This window comes from Oryzias latipes, chromosome 4 (genome assembly GCF_002234675.1).
Source record: "Oryzias latipes chromosome 4, ASM223467v1".
Classification (NCBI taxonomy): Eukaryota; Metazoa; Chordata; class Actinopteri; order Beloniformes; family Adrianichthyidae; genus Oryzias; species Oryzias latipes.
This window is the reverse complement of record NC_019862.2, coordinates 29626355-29645352: the sequence shown is the minus strand read 5'-3', so window position 1 is coordinate 29645352 and position 18998 is coordinate 29626355. Positions and strand designations below refer to the sequence as shown.

The 18998-nt window shown below is 41.7% G+C and overlaps 1 protein-coding gene and 2 long non-coding RNA genes across 4 annotated transcripts in view; all 3 read right to left on the bottom strand.

The window, feature by feature from the left end:
• The window catches only part of LOC101155505 (metalloprotease TIKI2), an 85130-nt gene extending 71045 nt beyond the window's left edge, over nt 1-14085 (bottom strand). The window contains exons 1-2 of the mRNA XM_004068419.4: nt 13675-14085; nt 10510-11079 (exon numbers count right to left, since the gene is read on the bottom strand). Of these exons, the coding sequence (XP_004068467.1) occupies nt 10510-11079; nt 13675-13788 (684 nt within the window). The 5' untranslated portion in view covers nt 13789-14085. The remainder of the gene's footprint in view (nt 1-10509; nt 11080-13674) is intronic.
• On the bottom strand, nt 3362-6113 carry LOC111947396. Of its 2 annotated transcripts, none has more exons than XR_002873210.1 (4): nt 5780-6113; nt 5128-5285; nt 4701-4796; nt 3362-3841 (listed from the first exon to the last, which is right to left on the bottom strand). It is a non-coding gene; the product is annotated as an uncharacterized LOC111947396 (long non-coding RNA). The 2 variants fall into 2 exon arrangements; XR_002873209.1 differs by having other exon boundaries at nt 5128-5217; nt 5780-6110.
• Nucleotides 14086-14530: 445 nt separating the features above from the next.
• On the bottom strand, nt 14531-18020 carry LOC110014990. The gene is made up of 2 exons (XR_002290045.2): nt 17158-18020; nt 14531-16112 (listed from the first exon to the last, which is right to left on the bottom strand). It is a non-coding gene; the product is annotated as an uncharacterized LOC110014990 (long non-coding RNA).
• Nucleotides 18021-18998: the final 978 nt, after the last annotated feature.

Sequence of the window (18998 nt, the reverse complement as noted above, 5' to 3'; positions counted from 1 at the left end):
CTCATTTTGACTTCAATCCTGCTTTGACAGACTCTGCATGTTATAGTAGTGTCTTGACATAATAGGTTTGTCATTGGATGCACAGAGGGTGATCTCTTGGTCATCAAAGAGGAGGACATTCTTCCTTTTTTTACATTTGCAGTTTCAAGCTCATGTTCAATTGATGATATGGATCTTGGAGACTTACAGTACATTTCAATGGGCTCCATCTGGCCTGGAAAATCAAAAACAAATTAAACAGATGAATATCTCATAAAGCTTTCATGGAAAACACAGAATGTGTGGCTTTAAATTAAGTCCTTGTCCCAAACAGCCGGGAGGATTTACTTTGAGGCTACTGTGTGTATGCTCATGGTTCCAAGCTCTGTGTATTTTCCATGTGTTTATATTTATATAATTGAGAAACCAAATGTCATCACATGGCACATTATTTTACCCTGAATACATACATTGTTGTGATATTTTGGCAGTATCTGCAAGTCTGAAAGATCCCCACTGTGACCACAGCATGTGGGAGTCTACAGCCTCAACACAGAGAAGCTGAGAGGGATTTCTGTTCAACCCAAGCAGGCCAGCAACCCCCACCAGTTGAAAATGTCTTTATTCTCTGCACATTAATGATTAGCACTTTATTTCTAACGTGTTTATGCTGCTTACGTTCACTTTGCTGAAAAGTTTGCCTGGTAAAACGGATCAGGATTCACTTGCAAGCGGTTTTAGGTCAACCAGGGTTATTTGGAAGCAGAGGTGTTTGGGGTTTACCCAAACATCACAGAGAGACAGAAGTAGCGCTGAAAGCGTCCGTCATTCAGACGCAGCTCCTGCAAGAGACGGTGAAGCTCATCGTACCGACCGGGAGAGTCTCTGAATGATCTCTAACCCCAGACATGGAGATGTGATTACCGATGCTTTTGAATAACTCTGCAAGAAAGCAACCTGATCTCTCAACATCATCTGTGTCTTCCATGAATTGTTAATGATATATAAAGGCAATGGTTCCATAAAGTGATGAGGCTGAATACTTTTGACATCTACTGAATTAACACATTTTTGGACAAGCAGCGAATTTGTCGCGGATCAAAAGAGAAACTCTGGAAATAAATTTGACGTGCGCATCGTGTTCGGTGTGATCCCAGCTTTACACTTGGCTTGGCAGAGTTGATCAGAAGCACCCTCACAAGCATAGTTTCTTCTTATGCATTTTTTTTGCCGCTGCGACTTATACTCGGGACTTGTAGAGCGGAAAATGGAAAATACGGAAGCTTCGGTCAGTAAATCAGTAAACAGATGAGAGATGCTAGCGAGGAGAAAACCACAGGTGAGCTTTTCCATCTGCCAAACCGAACACAAATCCAAGGCCCAAACAGTCAGGGGTGACGGTGTTTTTTAAAGACCCACTCTGATGTAAATTGTGTTTTTGGTGTTTTTATCATGTTCTTGTGGTATTTTCCTGATGAGGGAGGACATAAAGAAAGTAAGCTTACATTTACATTGAAGTATTCCTTTTGCATCTTGAGTATTTTTTTTATTCAAATAGTTGTGAATCAGGAGAAGACAAAAAAATGCAGTTTGAAAAAGATCATATTTGTGACAGAAAATACGGTGGGGGGGGCACAAGCTCTCAGCAACTGGGACGGGAGGGGGGGACGGTGTTGATCTACTCCAACATTCCCCACCCATAACTCAGAGGTGAGATTCTAATGATCTCCTGCTGCTCTGCAGAAACTATGTCTTAGAAAGCGACAGTTTTGATTTTGGGTTTTTTTGGCTAAGAAACAGCTTCTTGTAAATAAAAGATCATTGGGAACATTTTGAAAACAGATCAAAGGATGATCAGAGTGGGACTTTTAAGCTAAATGACTACATAATGATAAGGGCTGCACAGATTTGTGTCTTAAAAGAGGCTGGTTTTAGGTAGAGTGAAAGCATGAACGACTTAACTTGTGGACCAAAACCTGGTCTAATTCATGGTGTTTCAATTTAGAGTCAAAGTTCTTTTTTTAAATGACTAATCACTCCTTAGTTGTTCCTAAAAATATAATATAGAAAACTGTATTTAGTCGTCATCCATTCTTGAACACTTTCCTTCATCCACTCAGCAGGGAAATGGTGGTAGTAAGGGGACATCCAGGCTTCTCACTTTGCAAATATACTCAAGTCAGACCATAAAGCAGCAGATATAAAGTTAAGATGAAGACGCACTAAACCGGGTGTCATATGGGAAGGGGTGCTGCCTGCTCAGAAATGCCCAGACGTGACCCCACCAGACTGGCAGTCTCCTTACCGCTCCGCTGCTTGTGGTTTCTCTACCACCTCCTCCCGTGACCTATGACCCCTGCCCTGGAGAAAGGCGCCACAAATATGATGCAATATCTTTTTGACATGGGCTATGTGGTGGAAGTGCTGCTCATGGGTTGAAACTGCATGTGGGTTAGTAAATAACAGCTCTTCACAGAGGAATCTCCAAAAACTACCCATACAACAGGGGAAAATGCTTATTAGAGTTGCGTTCCAGCATTGTGTAGTCATGGAAAGACTCTTTACAAGATAGATTTAGTCTCTTACAGTGGAGTTGATCAAAAGGGACATCCCTGTCCCAAAGGCAACAGGTCCATTTCCTTCATAATTCATCATGGCACTTCAGTGATAAGAGAACAAAGCCAACAAGGTGATCCAGAGCCCCAGAGCTGCTGTCCCTACAGCTTGCAGTCTCTAAACAGCCTTTTCCAATCTCTGTTCAAAGTTCTGGATTCATATTGGCCTGCTCATGCTGTCAAGCTCCATCAGCTTTAAAAAAAAAAAAAAAAAAAACTAGAAACCATGCAGTGAAGTGGCTTGTTTCTACAGCCTCTCATGGAGACTCATCCACACCTCTCTGTGATCTGAAGAGCCTTTAAAGAGGTTTCAGCAAGAAGGAGCTCTTGTTAGACTGCAATTGTCTAAAGACAGCTTTGACACACCTAAATGTGTCTGTATTCCTCCTAAACTGCAGTTAAGACCCAATCCACACTGTAAACCCGAATAAGTTCAGTGAACTCAAAATTTTTGAGGAAACAGATTACATAATAATTTTTAAGTTGACTTACTTAAAAAGTATAAGTTATTTGAACTTAAAATCTTTGAGTTGAATAAAATAAAACAATTTAACTAAATTTAAACTATAACTTTTTATTTAACTAACTTAAAGATTCTTACTTTACTGAACTAGAATATTTTGTTTTTATTGAACCTTAATACATTAGTTAATTAACTAAAAAACTTTAATATATCTCAACTCAAAATTAATCATTTGAAGTCTAAACTAGTCTTATTTGTCCTTCTTAGTCAGGACCATTTTTACAAAAGAAAAACTGAGGCAGAATTGTAATTGCAAGTTTATTTTTAAACCACCTTACACAAGTACATTTGAACAACTTGTGGTACTACAAAAAGGTAAAACACTGCACAATTTGTGTTAAGAAAAAGTGCACAAGCCATAAAAAATAAATAAATCAGTCTTCAAAAAAAGCAAAAAATGAGCACTAATCTTTTTTACACCATTTCCTTATACAACTTCATAAAAAAAGAGCATTCTTACATTTCAAGAAAAGCAAAAATTGTTTATCAGCCTTTTTTTTTTATACTTTTCCCACATAAAACAGTATTTTCTTAGGCTGCCATTTCCCCATAAACATTAGCGCTCAAAAAAAATACCCATTTAGGAAATTTGCCTACCACAAGCTCATCTTCCACCACAACTGCTGTACTGAGCGGACAGAAATGCACTGAACTTGTATTGTTGTTGCTGACGGTCAGAATGCCAACAGAGGTGCTGCTGATGTCTGGCTCTGGTGACTCTAATCTGCAAAGGAAAAAAAAACAGTGTAGTATTAAAGAGAGAGAATTGATCGCTTGAGGGAAGAAAACTTTATGCAAAAACTACAACCTGAAATTGACATTTTAAGAGAAGGTCAGAAATTCAGGAAAATTATTAAAATTGATTTAAATTAATGATTTCAAGGATTGTAGTCAAAGCAATAAAAAATTTACACATATTTATCAAACTCATTACAGAAATGATGAAATGCATTGATTAAAAAGACAGAAAATAAAACAAAAACGTCAATTAAATCACATTTGCTTAATTCAATACAGTGATCTTTAACTAAAGTCATGTAGAGCTTGATTTATTGCTTGAAAAGGATCTGGAAGAACAGAGCTTATATAATACAAAATCAAATGGAATCAAAATAAGACTATTTGTAAGAGTCCTCATGATTCCATAAGGCACTGTACACAAAAAAATATGACATCTGAAAACAGGATCACATTTACACACATCACATCCCTGCCATGAGACCCTTTTACACAGTTAGTAAAAACTCCTTTATAAAAATAAAATTAAAAAAAACTCCTCCCCAGGACGGACAGGCGATGTACCAGAACTCTTTGAGAAGAATTACATTTTCTAGCTCAACAACTGCATTTTTTAAGTCCAGCAGATTGGCGTCATCCAGATGAAATAGGGGACGGCTGTGGGCCCGAGATGAGCCAGAGGCGAGGTCCACGGTCAGGTACAGGAGCACAGATGAGCTGGAGTGCAATATTTTAAGAGACCATGTGCTCTGCCACATAATATTGCTTTGGCATGACTTTATGGTTAAGTTGTATTACCCACACAGCTGGAGTATTAACCAGCATATCCATCATAAAGTACTTACATTCCAAACTTTGAAGAACTGTGGGTCCTCCTCACGTTTGTATATGGGAAGCCAGTACAGGACAGGAGTACCTTTGACATCAGCAGTCTGCTCTTGCTGCACAGAGACAAAGACAAATTAATATGGCAAACATATTTCAAATGACTGCACCCTTTGGTCTGGCTCAGTTCAGTTCATCTAGTCTTTTTAATAATCTTAAAATTGTACAGTTATTTCAAAAAATACACCAAACATAAGATGACATTAAATTCATATTTACAAATGCATTGGGATCAACATTGATGTTTTTTTCTCCAGTGAAGTAAACATTTACACTCATTCACTGAATTAGAAACACTCAGTAATTAATATGAACCGATCCAAGTCAGCCCCTTCTTTTAGCTATACTAATGCATAATGTTGATCATGCCATGCAGTTACACCTCACCTGTTTATCATAGAGGTGCAGAATGTCGCATAGAGCCTTCCGGTTCGTGCTGCCTTCTGTCTCAAAAAGATCAGCATCCTCTGTGTCTGTCTGTCCAGGTCAAAATAAAACTGTTTTAACAGTTTGACATTTGTGATGCGATGAAACTCAGCTCACATCTACAAATTTTTTTTTAAAATGTTAAACACATTTTAAAGCTTTTTCAAGCTACTGGTAGCTTGGAAAAACCGCTGCATTTCACAATAGCCTCAATACTCTGTCCACAATATGTAATCTATGATTTATATTAATATTTTTTAAATACTTGTGCATTAGCTAGAATGACATAGAGGATGTTTTAGGAAGAGACAAAAAAGTTATTTTAAAATATTTGACATTGTGAAACACAAATCACAACCAAACCAGTGGCCAAAATACAGTTTTTGAGTCTTAAGCAAACTTTATGATACAATTAGTATTTTAACTCGAGCCCAATTCAGGACAAAGTTATAACTGCTACATAACATTAAGGTAGCTTAGACATTTTTACTTATTTATAATTAATTTAATTTGTCAATAAGGTCAAATGTTCTCCATAGCCGGAGGATTCGTGGGACTGGGAGCTGCTCGTGTCTTAAATATTGCAGCCATGTTATTTACAATCAAAACTTACCTCCGCTCTTATTTTTCAAACGCACCGCCGGTTCACTAAAGAAGATACGAGAACATGTTAGCGTAAGGCAGCTAGCTTAGCCCACATTTGCATTTATTAGGTTACTACGTGAAATACAAGTTACACAAAAAAATAACGATTACCAAATCACAGAGCCTGTGGTAAAAAGTAGTAGAAAAAAAAGGCAATTCCCACCGAGTCGTATATGTGGCTGTGGCAGCCGCTCTGCCAGAGCTAGCTAGCGGTTAGCTAGTAGTAACGGTTAGCTAGTAACGGTTAGATAATTTAAAATGTGCGCCAACCAACTCGGTAAAAGTAAAACTTGAAACCACAAGCAATAATTCTCTGATGACATGATACTGCAAAACGTATATAATTGTTTAATTCAGAACAAATATTCGAAGATACATACAAACTCATGGAGCACGTCATGAATACAAAGGATATACTTGAAGGAACATCAAAAGAAGCAACAAATATATAATACAGAGGCGAAAGTCATAAAATATAATAAAAAATAAAATAATACGACTTACCAAGACGTATGTGCGTTATCAACTTGGGCCAGCTGACACTCGCATCAGACCTCCGCCATCTTGAAGACTTCTGTGGCTGAGTTCACGGTCATGGGCGTACGTTACGACGTCATCACGTCTCATTACTCATAAGTTTTGACTCCAAGGTTTCATTTACTCAAAATGTTTTAGTCCAATAAACATATAACTGTGGCAAAAGTTGAATCGGCTTATAGGTTTTAAGCTGACTCAACTTGTTTGTTACTTTTGAGTTCAGTGATTATAAAACTTTTGAGCTCATTGGACTATTCGGGTTTACAGTGAAGATTGTGTTTTTGATTTCTTCAACCTGTTTTTGTCGCACGTTTCTGATGATGGAGGACAAATTTAAAGAAAATTAAACTTATTCTGAGAATTTCTTTATTCAAATCGTTGTGAATCAGGAGCAGACGAGAAAATGCCGTTTAAAAAAAGATCGTATCTGTGACGTAGAAAAACACGCTGATGCATCCTCTGTCAAACAAATAGATCCACGAACGTTATCCTCGTCTGCGCTGGAATCTGGATCTAAACTGTAGCTCAGATTCTGCCTGTCAGCTAGCTGGAGACCATGTAAACAGGTGGGTGACAGGAAGGAAGGGGGGGGGGGGGGGGACTAACTCCGCTTCCACTCAGAGGTGAATTTCCAATGAACTCCTGCTGATCTGCAGAAACTATTTCCTAGAAAACGACACAGGTTTTTGATCCTTACTAAAAATTGCATAATCGAAATTAAACAACCAACGCTTTGAAAACAGATCAAAAGATGCTCTGAGTGGGTCTTTAAAGGCATTTATTCTACTGTCCTGACAAGATGCCTCTCGGGTTTCCGAATTCAAGATGTGTGAAGTTACAAATATCCCTATTGCCTCATCTTACCAAAAACGTTCTGCATCTGATGACGAATATTAAAAGTTTTACATGAATTGTCTTGGAGTGCAAGCTTTTAATTCTACCGTAATTTCCGGACTATAAGCCGCTACTTTTTTCCTGCGCTTACAGCCGTGCGGCTTATTCAGTTACGCGGCTAATTTAAGGTTTTAATTGGCGGCCGCCATGTACGCATTTTCGGACACAGTGAATGGTTTGTATTCTCTATCTAACACCAAGCACAAGTCATTTGTTTTTCAACACACCTCTAAGCAGCCAAACGGCATGCACCTCACTTAAGGTCTTAGACACTTCAGTCATGGTTCAACAAAACGAAACACGCATGCCCGGCCGCATCCCAGAATCCTTTGGTGCCATTAGACCCAACGTGCACGTGATCGCCATTACAGTATGATGAAGCTTTCAAGTTAAAAGCAATCGTTAAAAACAGCGTGAAAAAATCCACCATCACCAACGGGTTTGGAAAAGCCGGTCAGCTGCGTGACGGAGAGAACAGCGCATGGAGTGAATTTACCTCTGAGTCATAGTGACTCGGCTGGCTGCACGTAAATATGTGAGAATAACATCAGCCTTTATTTTGTCGGGACACGACTGGAAACACAAATTGACGTGGTCGTGTTAACGGTTTCTAAGGACTGAGCGGAGTTTTGCATTGAAACGCTCACAGCCTCCGTGTGAGCTGCGGGGCCGATGGCAGTCTGAAGGCTCCCACACGTAACAACGCATCCGCCCCTCATACACAAAACGTACAGCATTAAGTCCGATTGGTCTGCACAGACACGATTTGCTCCTTTCACCGGCGCAATGGGGACGAAGCGCTCCTCCTTGAAGCTGCCCTGGCCAGAGCTGTCGGAGTAGATAGGAAGGGGAGACAAGGAGCGCGCGGGAGCGCAGAGGCGTCGAGCCATTCTGCAGGCTGCAGCCAGGGCTTACTCGAGGCGTCCGCGGAGCAACAGTGTTTGTTGTGGAAGGAAACTTCTGACGCACGCTCCGCGAGGAGGCGCGCGTATCGCGCTGAGGCGCGCGCTTTTCAGTCGTCGCAGCTTTATTTTACTAGTGTGTTTTTTAACCAGCCCTTTTACTCCCATAACGCTGCCGCGACACAAGCGGAAAGAGAGCTTTACCCGTTCACCCCTCCATGCACTGCTGATACTTGCTCATTCTTAAACATGTACAACAGTGTGGCGAGCCGGGCATTGGCCCCGCCTTTAGCCCCTAAGACTCATGGGAAATGGGGGATCGCGGATGTAAATTTCCTCATCATAACTGAGGGATGTAATGTTGATTATATGGTTTCTGTTTGTGATTTTATGTATGATACCTAGATTGTCAATAAGTTAAAAATAAAGAAATAAATAAAATAAATAAATAAAAACATAACTGAGGAACTTGTGAACAGAATAGAGGTCCATGCTGTTTGGCAGATGTAGATAAACACAAAAACATGAGCCTGAGGCAAAGCTGACTCCACCCGCTGTGTGCAAATGAATCACACTTACACTGGGAGACAGGACATGATTTGTCAGGATGACAATGTTGCCTAATACATGCGGCTTGTACTCCAATGCGGCTTGTGTATGTATAAAAGTAGTTAAACACGTGAAAAAGGGTGGGTGCGGATAGTAATCGGGTGCGCTTTGCAGTCCGGAATTTACGGATGGAAATATTCGACATATTTTTCTAATTAAACATCCGTTTGACTGAGTTTCTCGCTTCAGCGCCAGCAGTAAAATGAGACGCAATGATCTTCCTGTAGGTTTTGACCTCGTCTTCAGACTTTTCTTTTTCCGTCCGGCATCCATCCATCCTCATGACCTCACTGTTGTTACAGTGTTCAGATTAAACCTCATATTATAACAATCCAGAATAATGGTTTCCATGTCGGTTTCAGCACAGCTCTAAATTGTTCGCACACATTTGGAAAGACGAAGGCCGCTGCCTCAAAGCTCCAGCGCTGCTTGTGCATGACTTGGGTGCATTTCAAGTTATTTACTATCATATTTTTAGGGATTTTCACAGCACTATATTCATATCTAAATTTGAACACCTGCCTCATAAAAACCTGACTTCTTATTAGGAGCTCTGTAAAATCTGCCTTCTTGCAGATGTATATATCTTAAGATTTTGACGTTCCACATGTTTTAAAGCTGCACCTGTAATCTCCAACCGAGTTATGATTTAATTAAGAGGATGGATTTTTGGCACAATTGACTTCACTAAATTATATCAACTTTAAACGAAATTCTCTCCAATCCAGAGAAAATAAACATTCCCAACTTTTTATGATGTCATACCAGAAATGGATTGTTTATTTTACAACTAGACTTTATTTGCTCTCTGTTATTACTAAGCAACAATAATTCCTGGAGGCGGTAAAGGACTCCAGCATGTGCAGGGCACGCCGTGCCATTTTGACGGCATAGTTAGGTGCTGATGAAAGAGGAGAGGATAGATACCCGCTGCCTCTCAAATTAGCTTACCGTGCAGTCACACGGGTTTTTGGGTCCACACTGCTATGCAGCACAACCCCGGAGGTTTGTGCAGCTCTTGCATAGCATGTGGTTGCAGGCACTTCACAAATCGTTGTATTTTCCATGTAGGTCAAAGGTTACAAACACATTTATAGATCCCTCTTTTCTTGCTGTTGAGGACCAAAAAAGAGAAATCGCAGACTATTTCTTTTGCAGCTAAAAAAAAATCTTTGGATAGGATAAACTAAAAACAAAAAACCTTTTTAAAAAAAACAATTTTCTTCTTGTTATCATTATGCATGAAATCAAACAGGAATACAGCCCCCACGCTTTGCTTCTCAGGCTCCGGTTACAGTCTGTGGAGCAGAATCGCACAGTGCCAGTCAGTCTGCACGAATGAATGGGAGCGTCTTCTGTTCCCTTCACCTTCTTTCATTGGTTTTCTGGATGTAGTTGCACCGTTTTAGCCGCTTTAGCTGTTTTAACATGTTCGTTCTGTTCGACTGAGGTTCACTCCATTTAAATAACTTTTTCCCCTTTTTAAAGTTCTTTTTTCTTTCTTTTAGAGAATGCAAAACCCTAAATGTCTGCATTCACAAAACCTGCACTGCAGACTTGAAAGTGAAATGTGGCTGACTTGAGCGTTTCTTTACATTAGGATGATGGATAAACAAACTCAGGATCTGCTCATGCTCCCTCTAAGCCCAGCTTCTCCTTCCAGACTCTCCTGATATTCCAGCTGTGTTCACACAGAGAATACGTGGGGGGAAAAACAGAAAATGCCAGAGTAAACCATTTTCCTTCCTTCTCGTACCTGAGAGAAGTTGAGTCCATTGAGTGGATGACACTGTTCCTCCACCTGCTCCACCGCTACAGTAATCTTTCCCATCCGTTCCGCCTCTTGAGCCAAGAAGAGGTCCAGCACCGGCGTCCCTCTGGACCGGACATCCCACTCCGTCAGAGAGTTGACCATCAGCATAACCCACACGGGCCTCTTCCTCTCCCAGTTCCCCGCTATAGCATTGAACAGGTAGTCCGCATACAGGCCACGGCCTCGCTGGTCAGCAGTCATCCAATAGGGCATCATGTGCTTGACGTAGTCCAGGTGGCGTTTGAGGCGGCGATACAGGTCTCGAGGCAGCAGGGTCTGCAGGTTCTCGCCGTGGGGAAGCAGCTGGCAGCTGGTCAGTTTGGAGATGGTCATCGGGTCCGTCAGGTCCAGCTCAAAGAAAACACGGTTGCTGTTGTAGAAAGCCTGCTTGGAGCTGTTGGGGATGAAGTCCCAGACTCGGGTGTAGGGCACGTGGATGGTACCGAACAAGTACGATGGTGGGTAAGGAGGTGGACGCTTTAACTGCCACAGGAAGGAGTTTAGTTCACTTTGCTGCAAAAGAAGCAGAGAGAGAAGAGGTTACATTCTTCAGTAAAATGGCATTTTCCTTGGTTGGACTTTACTGTCCACTGGTTCAGGTCAACAGCTGCGGAGTGGAATATCATTTTTAATATGATGGCACAGAAAGCATGAGCTCCGATCACACGGAGGCTGGCCTGCAAGCAGGCGGTTTATAGAGGGGCCTTCTGAGCTGTAAACAGACCCTGGTGTATTGTTGAAGTGCACGGCGGCCCTGCCAAACTCTCATTCAAGCCTGGGAAGCGTTTTCAAAGCAGCAGTGCAAATATAGAGTGCTGAGGCTCGTAAAAGCCCAACCTGAAAGAAACCTGCTCCCCTTCAGTTTGACTGCAAGACTTTTAAGCCTATTTTCATTTTTTCAGCTCATTCAAATATAAAGTTCAAAGCCTCGACTATAAAGCTATTCATTATTAACACAATATTTGTTATGGGGCCTTTGAAGAAAACAACATCCTTAAAGACCCACTCTGATGAAAATGGTGTTTTTGGTGTTTCTAGCATGTTCTGGTAGCATTTTTCTGATGGTGAAGGTCATTTATAAAAAAAGAAATTGGCTCAAAATTGCATTTCTTTATTCAGATCATTGTGAATCCAAACGCCGTTCGAAAAAGATCGTATTTGTGATGTGGAAAATGGCCCAAAGGCTCCCTGCTCCGCTACATTCAGATGCAGACAAACAGATTCATTAACGTCTTTGTTTTCCTCGTCTGCATCAAAAACAGATAGCTCTGATGTTTCTCGCTATTTTTGTTGCACCTAATCTAATGTTAAGTCGGGGGGGGGGGTTAAGCTAGTGGGAGAGTGTGTAAACAGAGACCTCTCAGTTATGGGGGATAGGATTTGAAGATTGCTCCACACCAACAGTCTCGCCCATAACTCAGAGATGAATTTCTAATGAACTCCTGCAGAAACTTTGTCCTAGAAAACGACAGATTGTTTTAAAATTTGGCTAAAAATGGCAAAATCCTAACTAAAGGGATATATGTACTCTTTTTTTTTCCTCATCTAAAAAATACTTGACTGATGATAGATATTTAAAATGTTCCATCTATTGTTTCATAGCTGCATGCAAACATGTTAATTAAAAAAAACACACTCATAAGATGAAAATGTTTGAAAGAAACAGATAAACACCATTTGTTCTCAAAAAGGCATTTTTTGTGTGAATTCCCCAATCAATGTTTGAGGTTATTGATCTTTTATTACTCAAACAAGAAAGAAAGAAAATTATTCACATCTATCACCAGTGTTAATTGATCATTATTAAAGAAATTTAAAAAAAGTATTTTTATTGTAAAGACTCAATTTAAACTGAGGCCTTTACATTTTAACTTGGTTCAAAAAATTATAATTTCCTGGCCATTTAAAAGTTAAAATGGTTTTCCATAAACACACTTTATGAATGATTATGAAGTAAAAATTGTCACTATAAGGTTTTATAGCAGCCTTTTCATGTCTTTACATTACATCTTTAGACATGTGCAAACTGACTGATTCAGTTTATGAGGGTTCATTTGTCTGTCCCATTTCCAGAAAGCTTCAAACATTTGTAACACTGCGCTCAGGAGACTCTGAGGCTTGGAGACCGCCGTCGGGTCAACTTTAGGTATTGACTCGGTTCGAGATCCGCTCTGCTGAGGCAGCGCTGACTTCTCTGGAGCGCTTCGGCGCGCCGAGCGCGTTTTATAGGCGTAATTACCCGTAATGTAAGCCAGAGATCCCCGTGTGACGCATAGAAATCACATGAGCGCAAAGACTTCCCTCATCTCCGACAGCAGAACCACTGTACAAATGAAACAGATGGCGGGAAATTCTGCGAATCCATCAAAATCTTCCGGTTCTGCAGCTTCCCTGCGCGCGTTAGTTTCCCTGTGTTTCTCAGCAGGACTGCGGTGCTTTCTGATGTATGAACCACGCGCTGATGCGCTCCACTGGAAGGAAAGAAACATCTCTGGTTTTCCCTAAAGAAAAAAAATCGAACTCAACCTGGGTTTGAAAAGGCGCGTGCTGCGAAGGAACGTGAGTGACCACTTGTGAAGAGGTCAATGAAACGTTTCCAAATGAAGTCAAGTCACCCGTGGGTGTTCCCCACTTTTTGTCACATAAACAACCATAAAGTAGGCGTGCGCTCATAGTTGCTCTTGGCAACCGCGTTCTAGACCCGCACTTTTATGTAGAACATTTTTTAAATGATTAATATTTAGTATTAAACTGTCGATGTTTTGAAAATATATTTCCTTTAGCCAATTTACCCCTTTATTTAAGTATTGGTTTGAAATTTGTTGAAGCGACAGGACAAAGAGTTCAGTCTAATCTCTGAGCTGCATGAATGGGGACATTTTCAGTCTACATTTTTTGCGCCCACAAGTCCAAATCATGTGTCACCCAAAACTGTCGCTTTTCTCTCCAACGTGCAGACGGTTTAGCGCAAACGTTGCCACAAGTGTCACAGCAGTGTGCGTCAGTCTGGCAGTTTTCTGCAGCAGAAACCTGAAGGGCCGTTCATGCAAGGTGGAGGAGGACAGCTGCAGCTGCGGCTGCGGCGCCTCTGGCTTCATAAAGACTCACCGCCTTCGGCGCGTCGCACTGTCTCGGTCTGGACGGTCGGCCTGAGCTCCAGGGCGCCGCCGCCTGCAGCAGGAAGCTCAGGAGGACCCAGCTGAGTCCTGGCTGGGGGCCCATGCTTTCAAAGTGCCGGTGCACTTGTGACAGTCAGCTCTCGGGGAGCGCGCCTCGTTTCTGCCCAAACCTTTCTCCTCACTGCCCCTTACAGGAACGAAAACAGTCGCCGGTGGCCCGTGGCTCACATGTGCAGCCCGACTGGAGGACCATCCCGGGTCTGAATCGCTCCCTGACGTGCTCCGCCTCTGACTTTGTTTAGGCTCCCTGCTTTGCAACTTTTCGTGACTCCTTCCAGCCCTGCGCGCTCCGAACGTATGAGCTCGGAACTGTTTGGAGAGCTCGTGCGCTCCAAAGAGTTTGGAGCGTCTTGACTGGGCGGGAGAGAGGTGGGACGTTAGGAGAACCCCCCCACCCTAAAAGACTAAAGTGTGCACTCATCCAAGCCGCCCTCCAGAGGAGCAGGTTGAGATGGGAATGACAGGTTTGCGTGAGCAAAGCCCCCAAAGACAGACGCAGAAGAACTGCGGAGGAGGAAAATGTTTTTATTAACTTCTCCTTGAGTCTTTCACAGTTCTTTTATGATAGATGGATTTTTCTTATGTTGCTGAAACACCAACATGAACTGAAAGCTTCTGGAGAACATTTTTTTGCAGTAGAGTTCTCCTTTGGTTCAAGTGTTGCAGGTTGGAGGCATTTATCCCCTGAAAGACCCACTTTGATAAAAAAAAATGTTTTTACGTGTTTGTGTGGCCTTTTTCCTGATGATGGAGGACGTATATTAAGAAAATGAAGCTCAAATAGCCGTTTTTGAGTATTTCTTTATTCAAATCTTTGTGAATCAGTAGCAGAAGCAAAACATGCAGTTTAGTGACCGAGGCCCACAGGCTCCATCCTAATGCATCCACTTGCAGACAAATAGATGCAAGTGCATCTTTTTTTTACACGTCTGAGCTGGAATCTGGGTCTAAACAGCTGGATAGCTCCAAAATGGTTCACCATTTTTGTTGCACTGCTAACGTTAGGTTGGGGGCGTGAAGGCCTTTAAGCTAGCATGTACACAAAGGGATGATGGGAAGTCAGGTCAGGTTTTAACTCACCCAACAGTCCCGCCCACACCTCAAAGGTGAATTTCTGAGGGCGACCTGGTTTGCAGGCATCATTGGCCAGAAGCAGAAATTCCACAAGATTTCAGAATTGTAGCACCTTTTTATTATAACTTTATGTGAATAAATGGATGAAAGTGGCTTTGTGCTGGTATGAAACACTTTACTAATTTAATGTGTTACTTAGCGGTGAAAAGGCGCTTTTCTCTGCCGATCAGCTGACTCACATTGATGGCAAACAGCCTGACGGTCAAAGAATAGTGGGTTTTGACAGAGACATCTCCGATTTTTGACATCTCCGATGTTAAAACGGAAAAACGCACAACTCTTAGGGACTCCGGGGAAATTAATCTTTTTCAACCAAAAAAAAATAATTTTCAACTGAAATGGGGATGGATGGGTCATGAACTTCCCAAAACTTCTGGTTCCGGTTAATGATGTCAGGGTGCCATCTTGTTGTCTGCAGCCAGGTTCTCTTGGAATTTCTGATGAGCTCCTGCTGCTCTGCAGAAACTAAGTCCTAGAAAACAACACAGCTTTTTGGATTTAGGCTAAAAACATAATAATCATAGATCAGAAGATTATCGGAATTAAATTCATAGGGAAATTGCTCCTCTTGTCTTTCATTGTCCAAACACTGTGCAACCTTTTTAATTAAAGGAAAATGAGGTAATGTCTGGACTTTAAATGTTGCTGCATCTTAATGCTGGCAGCTCAGAAGATCGTTTTACCAAATTTTCAGCAAAGTCATTTGGTAAACGTAAATGAACGATACATCAAATGCTGCCACGTGCTTCCTTCTCAGAGGGACTGCATTCATCTCTGTCCTTTTCTGTTTAAAAAAATGTAATGAAAGGGTCTTGCAGGGGCATGGGCTTGTATGATTAATGGCCATAAATGTACTGTTTAGATTAAAGAGGACTGGGAAATATTTATGCTACGTCCTGCTCCATTCTTTAAAGCGAAAAAATGTGACAAAAAATGCAAGAGCTGAGAGAAAGTGACCCCTGCAGGCATTGATGTCAGCACTCCACTTCCTGCTGTGACCTCAGTTATTGTCCAAGTGGCAGACGGTGCGACAGGAGTCAAGTAGGGGGAATTTATCTTGGGGTCCCCCTCAAACGAGTGGCAGCGGGTCCTTCCATGCAGGCTGGTGGCAGACGGGCCTCAGACAAGCAGCTCTTTGTCCCGGGGCATGTTCTCCCCTCCTCTCCACGCCTCTTCTCACCACTTCATGTTCACTTCTGTTGCCGGGCATCTCTGTCAGCCGCTGACAGTCCCCTGCAACAGATTTGTATTTATTATTCAAATGTCTTGGGGGGTTCAGCCTTTGATCAGCTGGAAAGTGTCATGTTCTTTGACATCAATATATCTAAAAAGGAAGAAAAAATAAGCCTCCTCCGATGCTTCAGATGCATCACACAGCATTTGAGAGTCAAATGGATGTTGATCTGATCTAACGGTTGTGTCCTTTTTCTCCTGCTTTCTCAGAGACAGGTGTGGGCTTTCAGTCTGCAGCTTTGTGTGCTGAAATGTGGCCACCTGTGGACTCAGGTACCTGCATTAACCACACCCCACAGAAGGCTTCCCTTTGAAGGAGCTTTTCACATTCTTGGCCAGTTAAAAGAGAGCTTATGAGCCGCTGGCTGCAGGAGATTCCTGGACAGGGGCCAGCGCTTACAGCATGGTGCACATATATCTGGGGACGAAAGACGACTATAAAGTTAACGCTCCCCCCGGCAGTTTGCGGAAATGCTCAGACGGAAATTTTGTGGAGCTTTTAAACGGAAATAAAAAGTGTTATTTGTTGAAGCTCTGTTTGGAAATTAGAAATAGTATGTTTTTCTGCAGGTAACTCCTGTCTAACATCCCAATGCATGTAGGAAAAAGTGAAAAATGTTTGTGTGGATCACCCTGCAGCCATGGAGAATCCAGCCTTGGCTTTTCCTTGTTATTCCCTTTCGGTCATTTCTAGACCATGTAGAACTCTGTGCTTTGCATCCTGAACGGAAAATGTAAAGTAAACTGCAACTGACCCTTGTGATGGTCAGACTGACCCGTTTGTTATGCACACAGGGACCCCTAGTGGTGTAAATAAAAGCTGGGAACACGATGCTTAAACGTAACAAATATAAATTTAACGTGAGGTCAGCAATTAAATGTAACCATAACATGGAGGAGTAGCTTCTTGCAGGAGACTGCCGCACTTGGAGGACCAGCTGTGAGCCTGGAAACAAAGCCCACACTCATTTTTGTTGTTTCTGCTTTCAGCTGGACTGCACACACACACATACACACTCACACACACACACCCTCCAACCGTTACCTCCACCCATCTCTTGCTTGGGCTCCAATATCCTCTGTCCTGCTTTGAAGATGTCAAGGAATAATATTGACTGAGTCTCTGGTGAAATGTTATTGTGGTTTCCCTTTCCGGATGTCCTGGGAAAAGAGGGGGCAATAGGAAAGGGGTAGGAGGTTGTAGAGAAGAGGGGCAATTAGATATCAAAGAATGGGAAAAGGGCTGGGAGCTTGTGAGGGGTGTAATCAATCTGTTTAAACCAAGACAGACAGAAATTAGGGATTATGGCAACTTTAGCTAAATCTGACGGTCCAGAGCGTGTGCGGTGGACCCTGGCGCTTCTCCCGCAGACCGGCCCAGTTGGGATGTTTTCAGTGCACAGGCATCTCATCTGTTACATCAACACAGGCACTGGATTGTCTCCTGCCCATCTTCATCTTCTGAAATGAGCAAAAGCAGGTGGGGAAAGATGAGAGGAAGCGATAAATGACAGGGGTCACTGCATAGGGTTGCTTTTGAAAATAGTCTCATGCTCACACTCTGTTTGGGAGGAAAAGAAAAGCCATCTGCAGATAGAAATGACCTTTTTGGGCCGATCTGCATAACATCCTCTTTAACAAGTCAAACCGCATCTGCTGTCTGAACAGTTGGCGATTAAAGAAGTTCATTTTCAAGTTCATTTTTAACTCTGGTTTCAATGACAGAGGTCAAAGGTTCCCTCTATATCTTTCTCAGGTTTAAACATGCCAAAGCGGCTCCATTCTTCCATTCAGATCTTCTCAAGAGCTGTGATGTTTTGGGGCTGTTGCCTGGCAACACAGACTTTCATCTCCCACAGTTTATCTGTTGTACTGAGGCTCAGAGACTGGCTAGAACACTCCAGAACTTTAAAATCACTGACTGCAAGGACCATATTGCATCTGCAACGAGGGTCAAACACTCAAAAAGGTTCAAAATCTCAAAAAAACACGTCAAAAGTCGTCAAAAGCCCAAAACGACATGACAACTGTGTATCCTAACACAAAATACACAACCTCACCGCAAAAAACGTCCAAATTGTTATCGCAAAAATGTTGAAAAAAAAAAAAAACTCAAAAAGGCCTCAAAGGAAAGCTATAAGCCCAAAAAGACACGATCAGCATATAGTAAAAGAAAAGCTGCATTGAAAGACAAAGGCCATCCTAACCGCAAAACTTCTATATTGTTTTTGCTTCGTTTCATTTTTAAAAAAATTACATTTCTTCTTTCCTACTGCGACTTTTAGCGAAAATTTGACCCCCACCATATACTTGAAAAGTCATCAAAATTGGCACAGACCTAGGATGAATTTAAAATGAATTTTCGGCAAAGTAAACAACCCCCCCCAACCCGAAAACATCCCATCCCAAAATCTCAAATGGAGCAGAAATGTTTTTTTTTATTTTTTATTTCAAAATAAAGTTACGAAAGCAAAACAATCGTGTCGGGGATATCCCAAGAAAGTTTTGAAATTATTATGGGATGGCCACATGACCTACGGCTTGACGGTCTTTTGTGGAAAACTCTGAGCATTGGCATTTTACGTGTTTTCGACTATAAGGGAAACAACACTTTGGTTCGTACATTTTTCATGAAATCACGAAAAGGCCGCCATCTTGAATTAAAAAAAAAAAGCACCTTTTCAACCAGTTACATATGAAAACTCGTCCTAGGGATTTTTAGGGATCGTTTTGAAACTTCTTGGGGATCAATGGCAAGCTACTGTGGAAAAAATGTTGGAATTAGAAGCTGTAGATTATGAACGGCGGCTCAGAATTGGCGATTTTTGTGTTTTTTCACAATATGGGAAAACAACACTTTTATTTGAGCGATTTTCACAAAATTAC